Below are 17,803 nucleotides of genomic sequence, written 5' to 3' on the forward strand. Positions count from 1 at the left end.
TCCATGTCGTCCACATCCCTCCTGAAGTGCGGCGCCCAGAACTGGATGCAGCATTCCAGCTGCGGCCTGACCAGTGCCGCGTAGAGGGGGAGGATCACCTCCTTGGACCTGCTCGAGATGCATCTGTGGATGCATGCCAAGGTGCGGTTGGTCTTCCTGACTGCATCCCCACACTGCCGGCCCATGTTCATCTTGGCATCAGTTATAACTCCAAGTTCCTTTTCTGCCTAGCCTGTAGGTATGGTGCGGTTCTTCCTCCCCAGGTGCAGCACCTTGCACTTGTCAGTGTTGAATCCCATCCTATTCTCGTCCACCCGCCCCTGTAACCTGTCTAGGTCCAATTGTAGCCTATTCCTCCCTTCTAGCCTGCTCACATCCCCCCACATCTTAGTGTCATCAGCAGATGTGAACAGGGTGCTTTTTACCCCCTCGTCCAAGTCGCTGATGAAGGTGTTGAACAGCGCGGGCCCGAGGACCGAGCCCTGCGGAATCCCCCCGCCCACATCCTTCCAGGTCGAATAAGACCCATTCACCACCACTCTCTGGGTGCGGCCCTCCAGCCAGTTGGCGACCCATCTGACTGTGGGTGTCGACACCACAGTCCCCCAGTTTCTTAATGAGAACGGGGTGAGAGACAGTGTTGAAGGCCTTCTGAAAGTCCAGGAAGACGATGTCCACTGCTACCCCTGCGTCTAAGGATTTGGTGTCCTGGTCGTAGAAGGCCACCAGGTTGGTCTGACAGGACCTGCCTCTAATGAATCGGTGTTGGTTGCCCCTACGTGTGATCTCCCCCACTGGCCCCTCGTGGGCATGCGCCAGAATAATTGTCTCAAAAAGCTTGCCCAGGATTGAGGTAAGACTAACTGGCCTGTAGTTCCCCGGGTCCTCCTTCCTCCCTTTTTTGAAGGTGGGAACCACATTGGCCCTCTTCCAGTCCTCTGGCACCACACCAGAGCACCACGAGTGCTCGTACAGCCGTGCCAGGGGTCCTGCAATGACCTCAGCCAATTCCCTCAGCACTCGGGGGTGGAGATCGTCCGGAGCAGCTGATTTAAATACATCCAGTCCCTCCAGACGTTCCCTGACTAGATCCTCCCTGACCCTTGGCCTAGGTGCTCCTCCCCTGGGGTCTAAGGGGGGTCCTGTGGGGGGACTGATCTGGTACCCTGCTCAGGATAATGGAGGCAAAAAAGTCGTTAAATAGGTTAGCTTGCTTTTTGGTCATTTTCATGACACTGTTTAGTTTTAACTCCTCAAAAGCCATCCAATGTATCCTGGAACAAAGTGCCTTTAAAAGCAATCCTTATAAATCATGCCTTGGAACACACTGCCTAGTAGTATTCTTACAGCTCATACATTTTGTTGTAATTAATAGTCATGTATACACATTTGTGTAAAAGTGTATACTCCCAGGGCATCTGTTTTTAGATTGGAAAGATCCCTAAAATACGCAAAAAGCTTAAGGAATAGAGACAATCAAGAATTTCTTTGTTCTCTGCTTTTTATAGTGGTATGTCATTTTAACAAACAAATCTTACGGAACAAGTTTGATTCGTGCAGAAGTATACTACATTATTAAATGCATGTGTTGCCTCACCATAGAAACATAAGTTGGCATCTGTACTTTTGCCTGGGTGGGAGTGGTTAAGAAACAAGTAAACATTTCGGTCTTAATTATTTTTGGCCTTTGGGAAGAGGTCAGCACAAATGGTTTAACTTGCTAAAATGTATAATGTAGTTCCAAACCTTTGAAAGTCTAGCTACTGTATATTGTTCTAACTCAAAACATCTCGGTTACAAAATCTCTAATCAGGAATAAGAATCAAAATCTGCCTGTGCTGGCAGGGCTTGAAGTTTTTATATTTTTTTAGATGTTTCTGCCACTTGGCGATCAATCTAAGGTAGAATGTTTTTGTTTTGCTTTTTGGATTAAGCAGAAAGATCAGTTGCGGTACATGTGAAGGAAACCCGGCTTGGAGTAATTCCTGTTTTGTCTTGGTGGAATTCAAAGTTATTTTTTAAAACTCCTGAGTGGGAAGGACTGCAAGGCAGTTTCACAAGCTGTGCCATGCAAAGCTTCTGAGGAAACTTGCTCAGAAGAATGACTTCATGAAAAGGGAACTAATATTTTGCTTTTTTTTAAATTTCCCATGGGAAGCCTAATCTTTAGGAACACAAAACCCTCTGAGGCCAATAAAATTGAGATTTGGAGAAGAAAAATGCTGCTTCATTGTTAAGACCATAAAATACAGTTTGTTTTTATTGCAATTCTTTTTCCTTTCAGGAAAGCACTAAGCTTAACAGCTGTAATATATTATTCTTGCACCCCTTGTTGTTGGCTTTCCCGTTATTGTTTCAGTTGCATTTTTATCTTTAAGATCTCAGTCAGGTTAAATGTTCTTTCTTGCTCCGTGCATCCACTTCAGAGGCACACACACTGCAGCCTTGCCTCACCTGTGCCAGCTGTGCATGTCCCTCTCTTGTGGTGACAGCATAAATTCCAATAAGGCGTTGTCTTCCATTCAGCAAAATATTACCAACTTGTACAGACTTAAGTGTCTTTGGGATAGAATCAGTTACCTAGCGTTAAATATTTTGCTTTGGTTTAGATGGGGCTAATTTTTTGTCCTGTTGAAATCTTAGCTACCATAGTATTGTGGATTTGAATGTTGAAAAATTATTTTTAAAACAGAAGCTTACTTAAAATCCTCTTATCTAATAAAAATAAATTTAATAAGCTTGAAAGGTACCAATATGCAAGCCTTTAAACATCCATATTTTTTAAATATCTGGGCTGTAGCTTATTTGGCATTTTTTTTTTTAATTAAAATTGAAAAATTGAGAGTCTAGGGATCTCCCTGTAAGCCTGCTGGAGTTTCTGTGGCTTCAGATGCAGTGTAGTGTACCTGGGAAAACAGATGTTTACACTACAGGGGCAGAGAGCTCCTCGGAGACTTCTAAAATATTCATGAATCTCTTTGCCCCCATATTAACAAATGGTCTAGGAGTTGCTTAAGCATTAGTTAGATGGTTGTTAACCAAAGTGATTTTTCCTCTAGTAGGATTTACTGGCTACTGTTATAACCGGAATCAAGGAAACCCCATGTTACTACAGACTATAGTAAGTTATCTTGTTCAGTAGTTGGATCTGCATTATCCAACTTAGTACTTGTTAGCTGCAGTCATACCGGTGCTCAAAATGCTATAAGTATTTTATGCACAGACTTGAACATTTTTACTGCTGTCATAAGAAGCCTGCTTTTGTTATATTGGAGATATCGGAGCTCTGTCTGTGTAGGGCTTAAGCCACTGCAGTTGCTCTGCTGTTTGAGACGGGCACTAGTGTTGCTAGTGTATATTCAGCCGAAGTGCCATCAGCTACAATTCTGGAATTATTCTGAGCATCCCCAATATAATGGAGCGCTGATTTTTCCCCAGGATATTCTTATTAGTTTTTTCTGTGAGACTCAGTCCAGTCACTTTTTATTTTTACCTAAACAAAATCTTATCAGTGTTGTGGAGGGGAATTCATTTTCTTTGGGTGATGATGGAAATTTCTCTTTTGTTTTGTAGGGAAAATTAAATAGTACCACCTTTTGAAACTGCCAGAGGTCTTAGAGTTAAGCTAGCTACTTACCCCTGCAGTGATTTTCATTAGGGAAAGAATGTATACAGAAGTCCAGATTAGTTTTTATGTTAATCCCAGATATTAGTTACAATAAAGAGAATTGTGTGCAGACATTTTTCTCTTGTAGAGGATTTTGAATAATATCTCTTTTTTAAATGGGACCTTGGTTACAGTTGTAGAGTAGGTTACATAAAACTTGAACTAAGCCTTTGTTTTTTGCATAAATAATATATAAAATTCATAAACAAAGGCACACTTCTGACTGCTGGCTTTTTTTTTGATATTGTAATTAAATCTCTTCTCAAAAGCTATAGCTTTTCCGTGTTTTCACCACTTGTCTCTTCATGAGCTCTTTACCCCTGCCTTTATCTAGTCTTAAAAGTTCCAGCCATGGTAATGATATACTTGGTATATAACTTAAATTATTTTTAGCTCCTGCCTGTTGCTTTTATACTTTTGTTCTTTGTCTTTCAAGTCCATGTCTGTTTTTGACTGCAAGTGCTGTGTCTTGCTTTTAATCTATGTAAAGTACTGTGTGCTGCATAACTGTCTAGTTAGTAGTGAGATTAACATCCGTAACAAGTGAGATGTTGCATCTTCACTGGTAATATACACCAAGTGCATGTTATATAGTCTTTGAGTTCCTTGAGTAAAGGGCTGGTAATAGTAGAATGGTACCTCTTAAAAATTTGACTTCAGTGAACTGCTACCATCTAAAGTACTAGATGTGGAATAATAAGGCTACTTAATTAAGTTTAAATGTGAGCTAGCTGCTTCACATTATCTAGGTACCAGTGTGATACCTAGTGCAGTAAGACGATCATGTTGTGTGCTTTGACATTCTAAGCATTGTTCTTAAGTAATGAGAGCAAAGATGGAGAGCCATCATTCATTTTTAATCACTTGTTAATTAGCAGCCCCTGCCTTTTTCAATTGTTAATAGTTTAGGGGAAATTAGTTTCACAAAAGTTTGCAGCTTTTTAACATGCCTTTCAGTGAGTATGTCTCCTAGGTTCTCTTTTGGTCAGTTTATACAAATTAACAAAGCCTGACAATGCTTTCAAGATATAACTTTGTTGGATAAGTAATTGAACTCCTACAAAGTTTATGGGAGGTCTCCTCAAGGCATATTAGGACATCATCATTATTTTCCACTTTAATTTTAGTCATCTGTATCTCAAATCATACAGTTTTGTAAAGCAACACTTTTTTTTTTTCTTTTGAGCTGTGCTTCCTAGGATATTTATGGACTGAACGTTCAAGTAGCTTCCATTGCTGCTTAGAAATAGGAAAATACTGATTTAAAGTAGGGGTAAAGGCAGGTTCCAAGTGAAGCTGAAGAATTTTAGATATTCTGTAGGTAATACACATAACCAAAAGGTAAGCACATTTAATTTATGTTAATAACTTCCTCTATTGCTTTGTCAAGCTCCTTAGAGTAGGAAGCATATTGGAAATTTTCTCACCGCAGGGTAAAGGGTAAAGAGGATTTGGATGGCAGACCTGTTTAAGAGATTCATTTACTTAAAAGCTATTGTAGGTCTATAGCCAAATAAGAACCATCATTGTTGTCCTTCTCCTTCCTCAAAAAAACCTTCAGGTTTTGGATGAGATTTCTGAGCATGGCATTAGGATTTACCAGCTGCCAGATGCAGACTCTGATGAAGATGAGGAGTTCAAAGAGCAGACCAGGGTTCTGAAGGTGAGCTTGTTTGTTTGGTTTGTTTTTTAATGAAAGAATTATCACTTTGTTGTAACGACTTTTTATAAAGCTACATTATTCTTGCAGCTGTTGTGTTCAATCACAATTTATTTGGGAAATATTTAAGGTTATCACTGGGTTATTTAAGGTAAGCATGAAGTATTACCTGTTTCCAGGTGTACTTGGTAGGACACTTTGATTTGGTTTTGCACATGCTTTCTGAAACCAGTTTCAAATTGTGATGTCCAGTTGTGCTAGGTTGACTCTTAAAAGTAATCAGATGTCTGTTAGGAGCTGCAGTTAGTTATTTTTCTTCTCTTTCTGAGTTAATCTGTGTTTGAAATGAGATCAGAGAAGAGAGAGGTAAAGAACTATTATGTATTGGGCCACTTCATTACTCATCTGGTTCAGGGAGAGGGAAGATGTTTTCAATTTAAATCGGTCACTCCTGCTCATGCTCTAATACATCTATACTGCAGACTCTTGATAACATACCTTAAATTGTGTGCATCTGTAGCCATCACTATTATCAGCATCTAAAATACATCTTCCTCTTTTTGTTTAGGACTGTGGCCTGTCATCTGAAATATAAACTGTGCTTGAACATAAGCAAAAAGCTTCTAAACCCTTCTTCCCCGCCCAAAAAACCCACCATAACAAGAAATGAAAGCACTAATTTGTCTGTCTTTTTCAGGTGTTAAGATAACTGATTACAATAAGATTACAAGTATTAATATTAGGAAGCTTCTGTGTACAGATTAAAAATTACACTTTTCATTTCTGGAAAGGGTTTTTTAGTCCAGTTGATCTGAGAATTTTTTTTTCTCTTCTGTTTTCTACTGAAATGTGTTCTAGATTATAACACTACAGAAATAAATTACTTTTGTTCTGTTGTCTTACCTAGGCTAGCATTCCCTTTGCTGTTATTGGGTCCAACCAACTGATTGAGGTGAAAGGGAAAAAAATCAGAGGTCGTCTGTACCCTTGGGGAGTGGTTGAAGTTGAGAATCCAGAGCACAATGACTTCCTTAAATTGCGTACAATGCTAGTGTGAGTAAAAGCAAGTACTGAATCTTTGATGAGAAGACTTTGCTTTTTTGAAAAATACCTCACTTTTGTACCTTTCCGGCCAAGTGTCCTTATTTCATTTGTGGATGTTTTTGTTTCTGTGTACAGAACACATCTTTCTAGCCGTATTGATTTTACTTTCTGGAGTTTTTTGGTTCTTAGCAAGTGAAGTGATGTACAGTGAAAGCTTTGCTGTCTGGCATGAGTGGGATAAGGAGGGTGCCAGTCATCTAAAAATTCTGGTTATTGGAATTAATGCAGTGATGCGGGGTGGTAGATGGCAGTGGCAACTGCCACTGTGTACAAACTGCCTTTCCTCCCGCGGCACTGCTCAAGAAATACTTTATGTGCATGCCAGATAATAGAGTATTCTGGGTAATAAAATGGCAGTTATCACAGCTTTTATTGTACAAATATACAGCTTGTATATTTAACTACATAGTGATTTTTTTCTGATGAATCGCATGTGGTGGTGATTTTGGAAGATATGCTTTATGTCAACCTGAATATATTAATAACCTTCTTGCTTGCACCTAAGTAAGCTACTAGTAAAATAAATGAGTATAAAGAAACAGTTTTTACAGGTCTAGAAGTCTTGTAATATACTGTAGAGTTTATGATGACTGAAGCCATCATTGTTTCCATTTTGCTTCATACCTAGCTGTCCAGTTCAGGCCTGTTTTAAGATGTTCCTAAGCACTTCAGTATCCTCAGAGATTCCTTGGAATACTTTTGGAGCCACTCTCTGCTTCCATGCGCATGCACACCTGAAAGCTTTATGCATGTTTTTATGTGCTGTACACATGTACAAATTTATCTTTACATGTTCATAGATAGTTAGGGGGTGGAAGGGACCTCACAAGATGATTGGGTCCAGTCCCCCTGCACAAGGCAGGAAAGACAACCGGGGTCAGGTGTCCCCAGTGAGGTGACCATCCAGTCTCCTCTTGAAGATATCCAGGGTAGGTGATTGCATCATCTTGGGTGGGAGTTTATTCCACAGTCCTGGACGCCCTGACTGTGAAGTTGTTTTTCCTAGAGTTGAGCCTAAAGTGGTCTTCCAGGAGTTTGTGGCCATTGCTCGTAGTTTTCCCCAAGGATACCCTGGTGAACAGTTGTTCACCAAGCCCTTGATGTATTCCCCTGATGTAGTGCTAAGCTGTCACCAAGTGCCCTCTTAACCTTTTAATTTTTTTTAGGCTGAAGAGGCCCGGGTCTCTCAGCCTCTTCTCGTATGGTTTGCCTTGCAAGTCTCTGATCATATGGGTGGCAGATTGTGATTGTTGTGCGACAAGTAAGTAGAGGGATTTTTAATGAGTAGAATTGCAGCAGCGAGGCTTGAAGGAATTTGTTCTGCTGGTTTATACTTCTAAAGTGCTCTAAAACAGAAGTTAAGATAGATTAGTTCTTACCTACTGATAATGTAGAAAGTGCCACTTAAGTGCAATAAACCTGATTTATTAATATACACTGTATGAATAATTTGGCGGTGAGACACATTTTTTGAAGTGAACATGTTTATGGTAACTTTGTTACTGGAAACTTAATTTCATTATAGATTTCTGGCATTTTAACAAGACTCTCTTAGACAGAGATCACCCTCTGCTGGTCACCCTTGATGTGCGTCCCTCTACGAATTGAAAGGTTTTTCATATCAGAAGGCTGTGGCACTGGGGAAGGAGATCCCCTTTGAGCACTTAGCTCATGACATTGCTTTTGATTACCAAGCATAATGGAAAGGCAAACATGACTACAATTTGAAGACTGCTGCAAACATCTCCTCTGAAGTTGAGAATAACAATACATAGCAATACAGCAGAATCAAGTTGGCTTTGAAGATCATTTTCAAGAAGGGAGGGGTGGACTTGTTGCCACTGTTCAGATAAACATTATGTCCTTCAGCCAAATAATTTGTTACTGCTTACAGATTGAGTCCTAAGTATACACAGCACTTGTGTTCTAGAAACAGTGCATTTAAACAGGTGATTGTGCCTTTGGAAGACATGTAAAACATGAACCAATTTCCCTATTGTAGAACGCACATGCAGGACCTGCAGGAAGTGACCCAGGATTTGCACTATGAGAATTTCCGTTCGGAGAGACTAAAACGCACTGGCAAGTGAGTATGAGCTCCTTGGAGCTGTGCTTCTGTTTATCCTTTTGCACATGTGCTGTGGGGTGGATTGTCTTTCCCTGAAGTTCTTTCCTGGCTCCTTTCTTCTGAAGTGCACCATCAAAGTCTTTATCTAGAAATGGTTTTAATAGGCATTATTTCAGATGGAAGAGTAAGTAGGTAATACCATGTACAGATTGCTGTCTTGTTGGGTCCTGTTTTCATATCCTCTCCTTCATCCTTCCCTCATGAATTTAGAAGTTTAAAATACATGAAGTAGCAGGGAAATTGCAAATGTTATATTTTTCTCTAATAGCAGACTGAGAAAAATACTCAGTTGCTCCAAGTTTATTATTTTAACTGAGGCTTAGCCTCAGGGGATTAGGGTCAAAGCTACTTCTCTTCTTAGTGCGAGGCTGGCACTTTTATTTTGATTTGACTTTGTCTTGTTCGGTGACTGGGTATTCAGGCATACCCAGCTAGTTTGGACAGGCTCCGTGTATTTGGTTTTTGTTCCAAACTGCTGGTGTTACATTGGCATTCTATAATTAGACCTACTGTCCTCATTCACCATGCATTTTTGTGCCCTTGCCAGGCTTAGTTTCTTGTGTGAGGAACGCATCTGCTAATGTCGCATCCTTCCTGATGGCAGCTTGTGTCTTTCCCCACTCAACGTTAAAATGTTTAATATTCACAGAAATATTTTAAGTTTCAAGGAGAGCAGAAATAACCCTCACAGCAACTAGTTGATAAACTTGTTCTGTGTCTGTGGTGGTAGAAGGTGGAAATTTTTCAATTTACAGTAAATGACAGAATAAGACCTGAGATGCTTCCTGCACTTTTGTGTGAAACTAGAGAAGAAAAATGAGAAGATAAGTGACAAAAACTTGCACTACAGAGTATTATATATTGTTTGCTATAGTTTTTTAAATCAGTATGTCTTCCTCCAGTGTGAGAGAGCACTCATTTTTCTTCTGTCTATATTGTCAAAAGTATGAGATTTGAATCTAGTCTGAGACTGTGCCGTCTGTTTCCTTACACCATTCAATATGTATTTATGCCTGCTAGGCCTGTTGAAGAAGAAGTTGTAGACAAAGACAGAATCCTCCAACAGAAAGAAGCTGAGGTAAGGCAACATTCTGACATGCTTTTTTTCTTTTGCTTTGTTACAAAACTTAAATTTAAACAAGTGTGGTATTCAATTTTTGGGTGATCCAAGTAGCTCTTATAATGAAGTCTCATATTGAATTGTTTCCTGTGCTATAAGAGAAGGTTGTATTAAAGTAGAGATTCCTGTGTTCAAGAGACCATGAAAAATCCCTTGACAGAAGTGTTCTGGTTGTCTTCTGAATAATTTCCATGTTTTATTTTCCGAGCTTTGATTTCTATGTTCTAGTCCACTTGACTGTCTTGGGTAACAGGTTGTCTAAAGTTTTAGTTTTGGAGAACAGGGACTTAAGTCTTGTATGCAGTTAGTTGTCTGTACAAACTTAATAGTATTTTGTGCGTACAGTGTTTACATTTACTTGGTTTATGTATATATTTATTTGAATTGTATGCTGCTCTTCCCAACAAAGACTCAAAGCAGCTTACAATAAGAGAACAATGTAACTTCTAAAATAGGTTATAGACCCATATTTTGCACCTTGGTGCTAATTCTCTTTAAATATATGGCATGTACTTTTTGCTGGAACATTCAGACCTGCTTACATGTCTTAGATTGGTTATTCCTTTCAAGCAACACCTCGTGAAAGGTAGGTCAAAGGTAAAACTGCTTCTTTGATGTAATTGAGCAATACTGTATGTTTCATTATGCTATCGCAGCATATGTGATTCAGTATAAACACCCTGAGAATGAGCTTGTCCTTACACTTCTTTGTATAGTGTAGAAGCACATTATTGTATCTTAAATCTTTAAATTAGTCTTGAAGTAATTGGTAAAGTGCAAAAATCATTTAATAGTGGAGAGACTGTGACTTGCCTGATTTATCTTAGCACAGCAGGATGAGTTCGTGTCCTGTTGTCTGTCTGTCCAATCTCTTAATTTTTCCATGAGCACTAACTCTTGCTCCCCCCACCATCCCACACACACACACGCACTTTAAGCTTATTGCGGATAGATTTATTTTTCCATTTTTTTTTTGTATTTGTCATGTTAGAAAATGACAAATGCAACATCAGTAGTTCTTGGCTTGGTATCAAACTGATGTTTGTTAGATCAGATATTTCCAGCATGCAGATGTAGCACTAACTCAGAACTTTGTTTAATTCTACATGCTGTTGGAACCATGTTTAGGTTGAAGGTCTACAGTATGTATATACAGTATGCTACATCATTGATCGTTAGTCTTTTTACCCCCTCTTTTACTTTAACACAGCTTATCTCTAGGTCACAGTTAATGAATGGAGGAAGGGCATGATTAAAAGGTGGCAGAGCTTAAACTGGCCCTAACAGTCTTATGAAAGAAAGCATCTCTATGTGATAGTATTTCAGGTGTACTATAAGAGGAACCTTACATTATTATCTCCTGAATTCCCTCTCTTCTTCTAGCACACGTAATAAAAATGGTCAGCTCCTGCTAACTGCCTTGTTGGCACACTTTTGTTTGAAAAATTCCTCACTGTTTTACTATGGGAGATGAGATGGCAATGTTTCTTTTACTGTAACTCTTATGGTGCTAAAAACAGCACTGCAAGCTTGTGTTCTGGCAACATTAGCACTCACGCTGATGGAACTGTGTGGTGGTGCTGAAATACTCAGAGTATTGTACCCACAAATTGGAAATCAGTAAAGGCACTGTATTCAGACTGAAAAACAACAGAGCAGCATCACTTGCTGCTTTGAAAAGTTTCAGAAGCATTATTTGGAAACTTTTTGTTGTTGTTACATGGACTATTCTGATAACAGAGACGGACAGAGAGATGCTTAGTGATTAGTATTTCTCCTTGTTTTAAATATAAAATGTGAATATATACAGATGTAAATATATGTGGTCAGAGCGATCAAGACTTAAACTTCTTGAGGGACAATGTCTCTATGTTCCCTGTGGGACTAGCCAACCCTAAACAACTGCTGTTAAAGTTCAGAAGATTAAGCTGAAACTTGAAAAAAACATAGATTTAAACTTTCAATGTCTGCTGTCCTTTAAGAGATTGAGAGGCTTTTTTGAGTTATTTTGGGATAAGCTGGCATGGAATCTCTTCATCTCCAAGGCAATCTGTAAGGTATAGGTTGGGGAGGAAAGAGGCGCAGAGGAAATGGGCTTACATTCTTTGGCCTTTGCTGAGAAAACAAACATCCATTTCCCCTTCTGCCTTGCATTCCCATCGGTAACGGTGCTTGAAGTTCTAGTACAGTTTTGTGAGGTTTACATAACCTCAAAGGGAATGAAAGTTTGGCTTGGCGCCAAGGCCATCATTATCAAGGCATCGCTTCTGCTAAATAATGATTCTTTATTATATCAAAGGACGTGGCCCTCGGCCAGGTGGAATCATTAATCTCTAACATGGATTCTTCAACCAAATTACATGTCAAAAATGGTCTTGTGGAGATTTAATTTGGCCTTTCTACAGATAGTGGGGTGAATTTTTTTTTTCTGTTGATCTGCAAGTATAACACAGCCTGGTTTTATGAATCAGAGGAGTGGAAAAAAGAAAGTAGTGGTCATTTATACTCTTGTAAATCTATTGCAGTGTAGGTTATTGTGACGTTTTGCTATAAACAGTCCCAGTAATTTGTCTAGTAAAAACATATCCTCTTGCATCAAACTTGTTTGTAAGGACATTTTTTCTCATTGAAAAGCTAAAAGAATAAAACTTAAAATCTGAGGCACTTGAGTGGGACTGTTAGGCTGTGAAGTCACTATGGCATCAGGGTACGTGGGTTCTAACCCCAGTTCCACAACTATGTCCCTTTCCTCTGCTTCAGTTTCTCCATGTATCAAAAGGCAGACAGCACTTTTTGCAAACGCTTTCCTGGACTTTAGGAGGAAAGGTGCTATGCAGGTGTGTAAACTAATTGCCTCCAAATTGTGCTAGTCTGTGGCAAACCAAGCGGCCTGTGATGAAGGTGCATACCTGGACATTATTCTCTAGGCAGTGGGTCTTGTCTCACTTGTGTTTGTCCCCCTTGCAGTAAATAGGGAACCAGGTAATAGTTGAAGTGTGAGGAATAAACCACAAGGGGGCAGTGTCCTCTGTTTACTTGTCATTTATTAAGTATCTTAGATAACCCTGTACTGGATATTTAAATATAGTAGAATTAGTTTTTATTGCATGTGTTTGGGGAGATACTTAGTTGAAACTGTAGCTAAATAAAGTACTCCTGTGAAAAGGCAAGCATGACTGCTGTTAAGAATGGAAGGGCATCAAACTGGTGAAAAAATCTTTAGAACGTGATAAATTTTTCTTAGAAAATCGAGGGGGAGGGAGAAAAACAATCGTCAGTGTCAGTCTGGTGGAGACTAGAAAGGTATATATTTTGCCTCCTTTAAAGTTGCTTTTTGAAACCATGTAACATACAGATACAATGTTCTAGTAGTTGTTTCAAAAGAGAAATACTTGCTCATAAAGTACTGTCACTGAGCATAATGATTTGTAAAATATAGTGTTTATAATGCCACCGCGTCTTGTAAGTGCTGGCATTTCTCTTGATGGAAGTGTCTTTTTTTTTTTTTTTTTTTCAATATAATAATTTTGAGTAGACTGTTTTTTCTTGGCCTTAATTAACTGGATTAGTTATAACCTCTGGTATTGAAGGTATTTTTAACAAATACAGCAAGTTTCGTGGGAACGTCCTGATATTACTGGAGAGTCCAGTGCTCCAAGTTCTGTTTCTTTGTCTTGTCATCTTTGTGCAGTCTCCTCCTAATCTGAATTTTATTATGAAGGAGAATCTGGATATTGTCCATTGTTCCGTTTAATTGAAAAAAATGAATCTTTCATTTTCCAGTTAAGACATTAGGTTCTTATCCTTTTCCATCTATGGGGTTGTTGCCTAAGCATTACTCAACCTGTTTGAGCACGACTTTTACAATGTGCAGTACTGCTGGTTCTGTGTTCTGGCCAAAGCCTACAACCCTGTAGGTTATAATTAGCCATATAATGCTGAGTTGTATCGCTGAGGTTTTTTGCAATGGCAGGATGCACAAGAAGGGTGCTGACTTCTTCTTTCTTTGATATCCTTGGTATTGCATGGTTCCTTTTTAATTGTATTCTTTTTTCTCCTGCAAAATGTCTGTTTCTTTAGCTTAATAATGGAAGTAAAATTCAGTCCTGGTGTGAGTAGCTTTCTCACCATTAAGATGTGTAGATTTTACCCTTGGGTAATTTTTGCTTTTGGACTTTTGCTTTGTCAGAATTTTTGCGAATTGCATTTCAGGAGATTCTCCTGCTTTTTGTTCCTGGTTTATATCAGCCCACTCGGGTCCGCTGTTATAACAGCCTCCCTTCTCAGGGGATAAATGTGAATTCCTTGCGGAGCATGTTCATACTGCTCCTGCATCAGCAAGAGGATTTGCTTCTGAGCTAAGTTAGATCCAAGTATGCTGCTCCCATGATGCTTGTAGCCCCTGCCAACCTAAGGAACAAGAGACTGTGGATGTATATGAAATATGAGCTTGAGTCTCTTGTGTGGTCTCTCCATAGCTCTGCTTCAAGGAGTAGAAAGAGTGTGTGTGTTTGTCTTTATATGCAGTTTGGCTGGTCTCTGACATTCTTTTTGTGAGGAGGAAAGGGATAAGTCACTTGCTGCTCTAACTTGCAGGAGTGATTCTTTCATTCTTTCCTCGTTTATAAGGATGAATATCAGGCATCACTTCTCTGCATGCAATCTAGGTCAGCTCATTCTCCCTGAATCATCTTTTCTATCATTACAAAATCAGTGGATTGAAATGATTTTGTTGGCTTCCATACATATAATGCCACCTCTTCCAGCAATGATGATTTATTTGAAAGGGTGTGCTAAATACAGTCCCTTGTATGCTCAGTGATTGGGGTTGGGTGGGGGAGAGGGAATAACTGATTGTATGCAATGAAACAAATAAGTCAGTCTGATTAGGTCTGTTGTGTACCCTGGGTTCAGAAAAGGACTTTTGGGGTGTCTCTACATGTACATTTGATGCAGGAGCAGTTTACCTGTGAGTAAACACTTCTAGGAAGGCATCTATATATTCAGAGAAGCAGAAGCAGATTTGTTGCTAATGGCAGCAAATTGCTCCCGCTTTCTAGAGTCCCACAGTAGGCCCCTGCTATGACCAGGGGGAGCTCTAGGTTCCCCCTAGGTCAGGGATGGGCAATTATTTTGGGCAGAGGGCTGCATGACAGGCTGCCCAGGGCAGATTAATATTAATTTTCTAAATTTTTTAGGGGCCTTGTGTCCTGGATAGAATGGTCTGGTGGGCCAAATCTGGCCCTTGGGCTGCATTTTTGCCCACCCCTGCCCTAGGTGCTTGCCCAGGGGCTGGCAGGGAGCACAGCAGGGACAATGTTCCTCTGCCTTAGCAGCAGGGAGTTCCTGTCCCCAGCTTCCCAACTGGGGGCAGGGGACTTGGAGAGAGCTGCAGGGGAGCTACCAGCCCCCTGCCCCAATTTCCCTGGTGGGGCAGCCAGCTAGCTGTCCAGGGAGGGGTTGGGACCTACCCCACCCATGCAGCTCTTTCCAGGCCCTGTGTCCTGATCACCCAATTGGGGCATGGAGCTGGGACATGCCCCTGGCCAGGACAGTTCCTAGCCTCTGCTCTTTGATTGTGGGGTGGAAGCACAGCTAACTGTGTGGGTAGCTTAATGAGCATTGCATGCCAAGAAAGATCCTGTTGTTAATATTAACAGGGTTTCAGATGCTTGCCATTAGTTGATTTCTGCAACTAAATAATGTATGGGGAAAATACCTCATGCATAGCGTTTGCACTACTGTACTTCCTTTGTGAACATAAGCACCCTATATCAAGTTGGGTAAGCAAGATCCCTCTCTTGGGGAAACTGAGGCAGAAAACCCCAACCTCACCATTTGTTTTTGTTTTTTTTGTTTTTGTTTTTTAAACTGTGCCAACAGTTAAATAGAGAAGCTTATTAAAATTTGGAGAGAGAGGAAAGCAAGTCTTACTAAGTACTCACACTTTCAACGTTAAATGCTGCATGTTTTCTTGGAAATAACCACAGTTTAAGACATGGACACATCAGTGTCTTACCGCATGAGAAAACAAGCTAGTGATTATATTACGCTACACGATATATTTTTTTGAGAGTTACATTAATTTTAGATTCATGGTAATATGAAATGAAAAGGAAATAAGTCACTGAGGTGGATTTTCAAATAATGTCACATCATCCTCCATCTCTCACAAATGCTCAAGTATCATGACACACACAATCATATAAGTTATACACAGAAATTAAGCACACATTTGCACATGTAGTTTGTACTCTTACAATTCTGAAAAATTAAGCCTTCTACTATTTGCCTGCAAGTTGTACATAAATTTGTTGTAAATTTTAAACCACAGAGCCTATAAACCAAACAAATTAAGTTTTTGTGCAGCAGTTACTCGTTGCTATGGCAGCAGGGCCCTGTTATTCCATTAAATAATGGCAATAATTATATGGCAATGTCAGATACTATTTTAATTTTAGAATATTAGTTGGAGAATATTGTTGCTTTTAGTCTTTGGGGGTGAAAAAACCCTCCAAGTTATATTCTAATCATCTCTCCTACCCAAGAATTAGGCTTACTTGTCTTCCTTACCACTTTGTTTTTAGCTTCAGAACCATACACGTAGCCCAGCAAATAGGGCACAGGACTAAGGAGTCACGAGATAAATTCCATTTTCGTCACTGATGAGTCACTTAACATTTAGGGATGTTTCTTCCATTTTGCAGAATTGCCTGGTTAGTAAAACCAGGCAACAGGCTCAAGATTGTTTAGGCCATACCACCACGAGTGAATGGCAATTGTAGTAACAAATAAAGCTGCTTCACCTTATTTACCTACACAAACACAAAGGCCAACTTACAGGTCTATAAATATGACTTCAAAAGATCTGGGTTTTTACCACTGAACTCTCACGGTCAGGATTCTCAGGTGGCATATTTGCTTGACAGTTGAGTCGTACATGATCTTGATGTAGCACTTCATGCCAAGAAGATTTCAGACTGGACCACGCGTTTAAGAAAGATGTGTTATAGTTAAATTCCATATTGTTAAATGCAGGGTGGTAAAGATACAAGACCTGTCTTCTGCCAAGGGAGAATAAGATTCACAACTTCCTGTATACTGAGTACTTGCCCTTGGATGCAAGAGAAATGAGCATTAGTTGTCCAAAATCAGAATGCAACATGTCATTTTTTCCCTTTACAGTTGCGTCGCATGCAGGAGATGATTGCACAGATGCAAGCCCAGATGAGGATGAAGCCAGGTGATGAGTGAGATGCCAAACATCTGGCTACACAAGGTACAGTTTTTTTCATGTGCGTGTGACGTATGTCATGCTTCAGTAATAGAAAGTGGAATCTTTTGTCATTTCTTCACAATGATGTTAATAAACATTGGTGTTGGGGGCTTAAGAAGTTTTAGAAACACTAAGATCAGTGTTGAGCTAAGTAGATAGAGATTCTGGGGGTATTTTTCTGTTGGTCACTGGAGATCTTCATAGAATCATAGAGGTAGGGTCGGAAGGGACCTTGTAGATCTTCAAGTCCGCCCCCCCGCCTGAGCAGGAGAAAAACTGGGCTCAGATGACTCCAGCCAGGTAGGCATCATGCCTCGTCTTAAAGACCCCCAGGGTAGGAGCCAGCACCACTTCCCTTGGAAGTTGGGTCCAGATCCTAGCTGCCCTGACAGTGAAGTAGTTCTTCCAGATGTCTAATCTATACCTACTCTCCAACAACTTGTGGCCGTTATTCCTTGTTATGCCAGGGGGCACGAGGGGAAACAAGGTCTCTCCCAAACCCTTCTGGTCCCCCCTAGTGAGTTTATAGACAGTCACCCGGTCCCCCCTCAGCCTTCTCTTGTGAAGGCTGAACAAGTTCATGTCCCGCAGTCTCATTGTAGGGTCTGCCCTGTTGTCCCTGGATCATGTGGGTGGCCTCCTCTGGACCCTCTCAATGTTGTCCGTATCCCTCCTGAAGTGGGGCGCACAGAACTGGACCCAGTACTCCAGCTGCGGCCTGACCAGTGTCACATAGAGGGGGAGGATCACCTCCTTGGCCCTACTTGAGATGCACTTGTGGATGCATGACAAGGTCCGGTTAGCTCTGCCAGCTGTGACCTTGCGTTGTTGCCCATGTTCCTCTTGGA

The 17,803-nt window shown here is 40.3% G+C and overlaps 1 protein-coding gene across 3 annotated transcripts in view; it reads left to right on the forward strand.

Moving 5' to 3' along the window:
- The window catches only part of SEPTIN2 (septin 2), a 65,529-nt gene that overhangs the window by 33,380 nt on the left and 14,346 nt on the right, over nucleotides 1-17,803 (forward strand). For all 3 annotated transcript variants that reach the window (XM_090063016.1, XM_090063017.1, XM_090063018.1), the window contains exons 8-12: nucleotides 5,229-5,330; nucleotides 6,235-6,380; nucleotides 8,434-8,517; nucleotides 9,580-9,637; nucleotides 16,865-16,958. In XM_090063016.1, coding sequence (XP_089919142.1) covers nucleotides 5,229-5,330; nucleotides 6,235-6,380; nucleotides 8,434-8,517; nucleotides 9,580-9,637; nucleotides 16,865-16,933 — 459 coding nt within the window. In that variant the 3' untranslated portion in view covers nucleotides 16,934-16,958. The remainder of the gene's footprint in view (nucleotides 1-5,228; nucleotides 5,331-6,234; nucleotides 6,381-8,433; nucleotides 8,518-9,579; nucleotides 9,638-16,864; nucleotides 16,959-17,803) is intronic.

This window comes from Crocodylus siamensis, chromosome 9, assembly GCF_052110815.1.
Source record: "Crocodylus siamensis isolate JL-2025a chromosome 9, ASM5211081v1, whole genome shotgun sequence".
Classification (NCBI taxonomy): domain Eukaryota; kingdom Metazoa; phylum Chordata; order Crocodylia; family Crocodylidae; genus Crocodylus; species Crocodylus siamensis.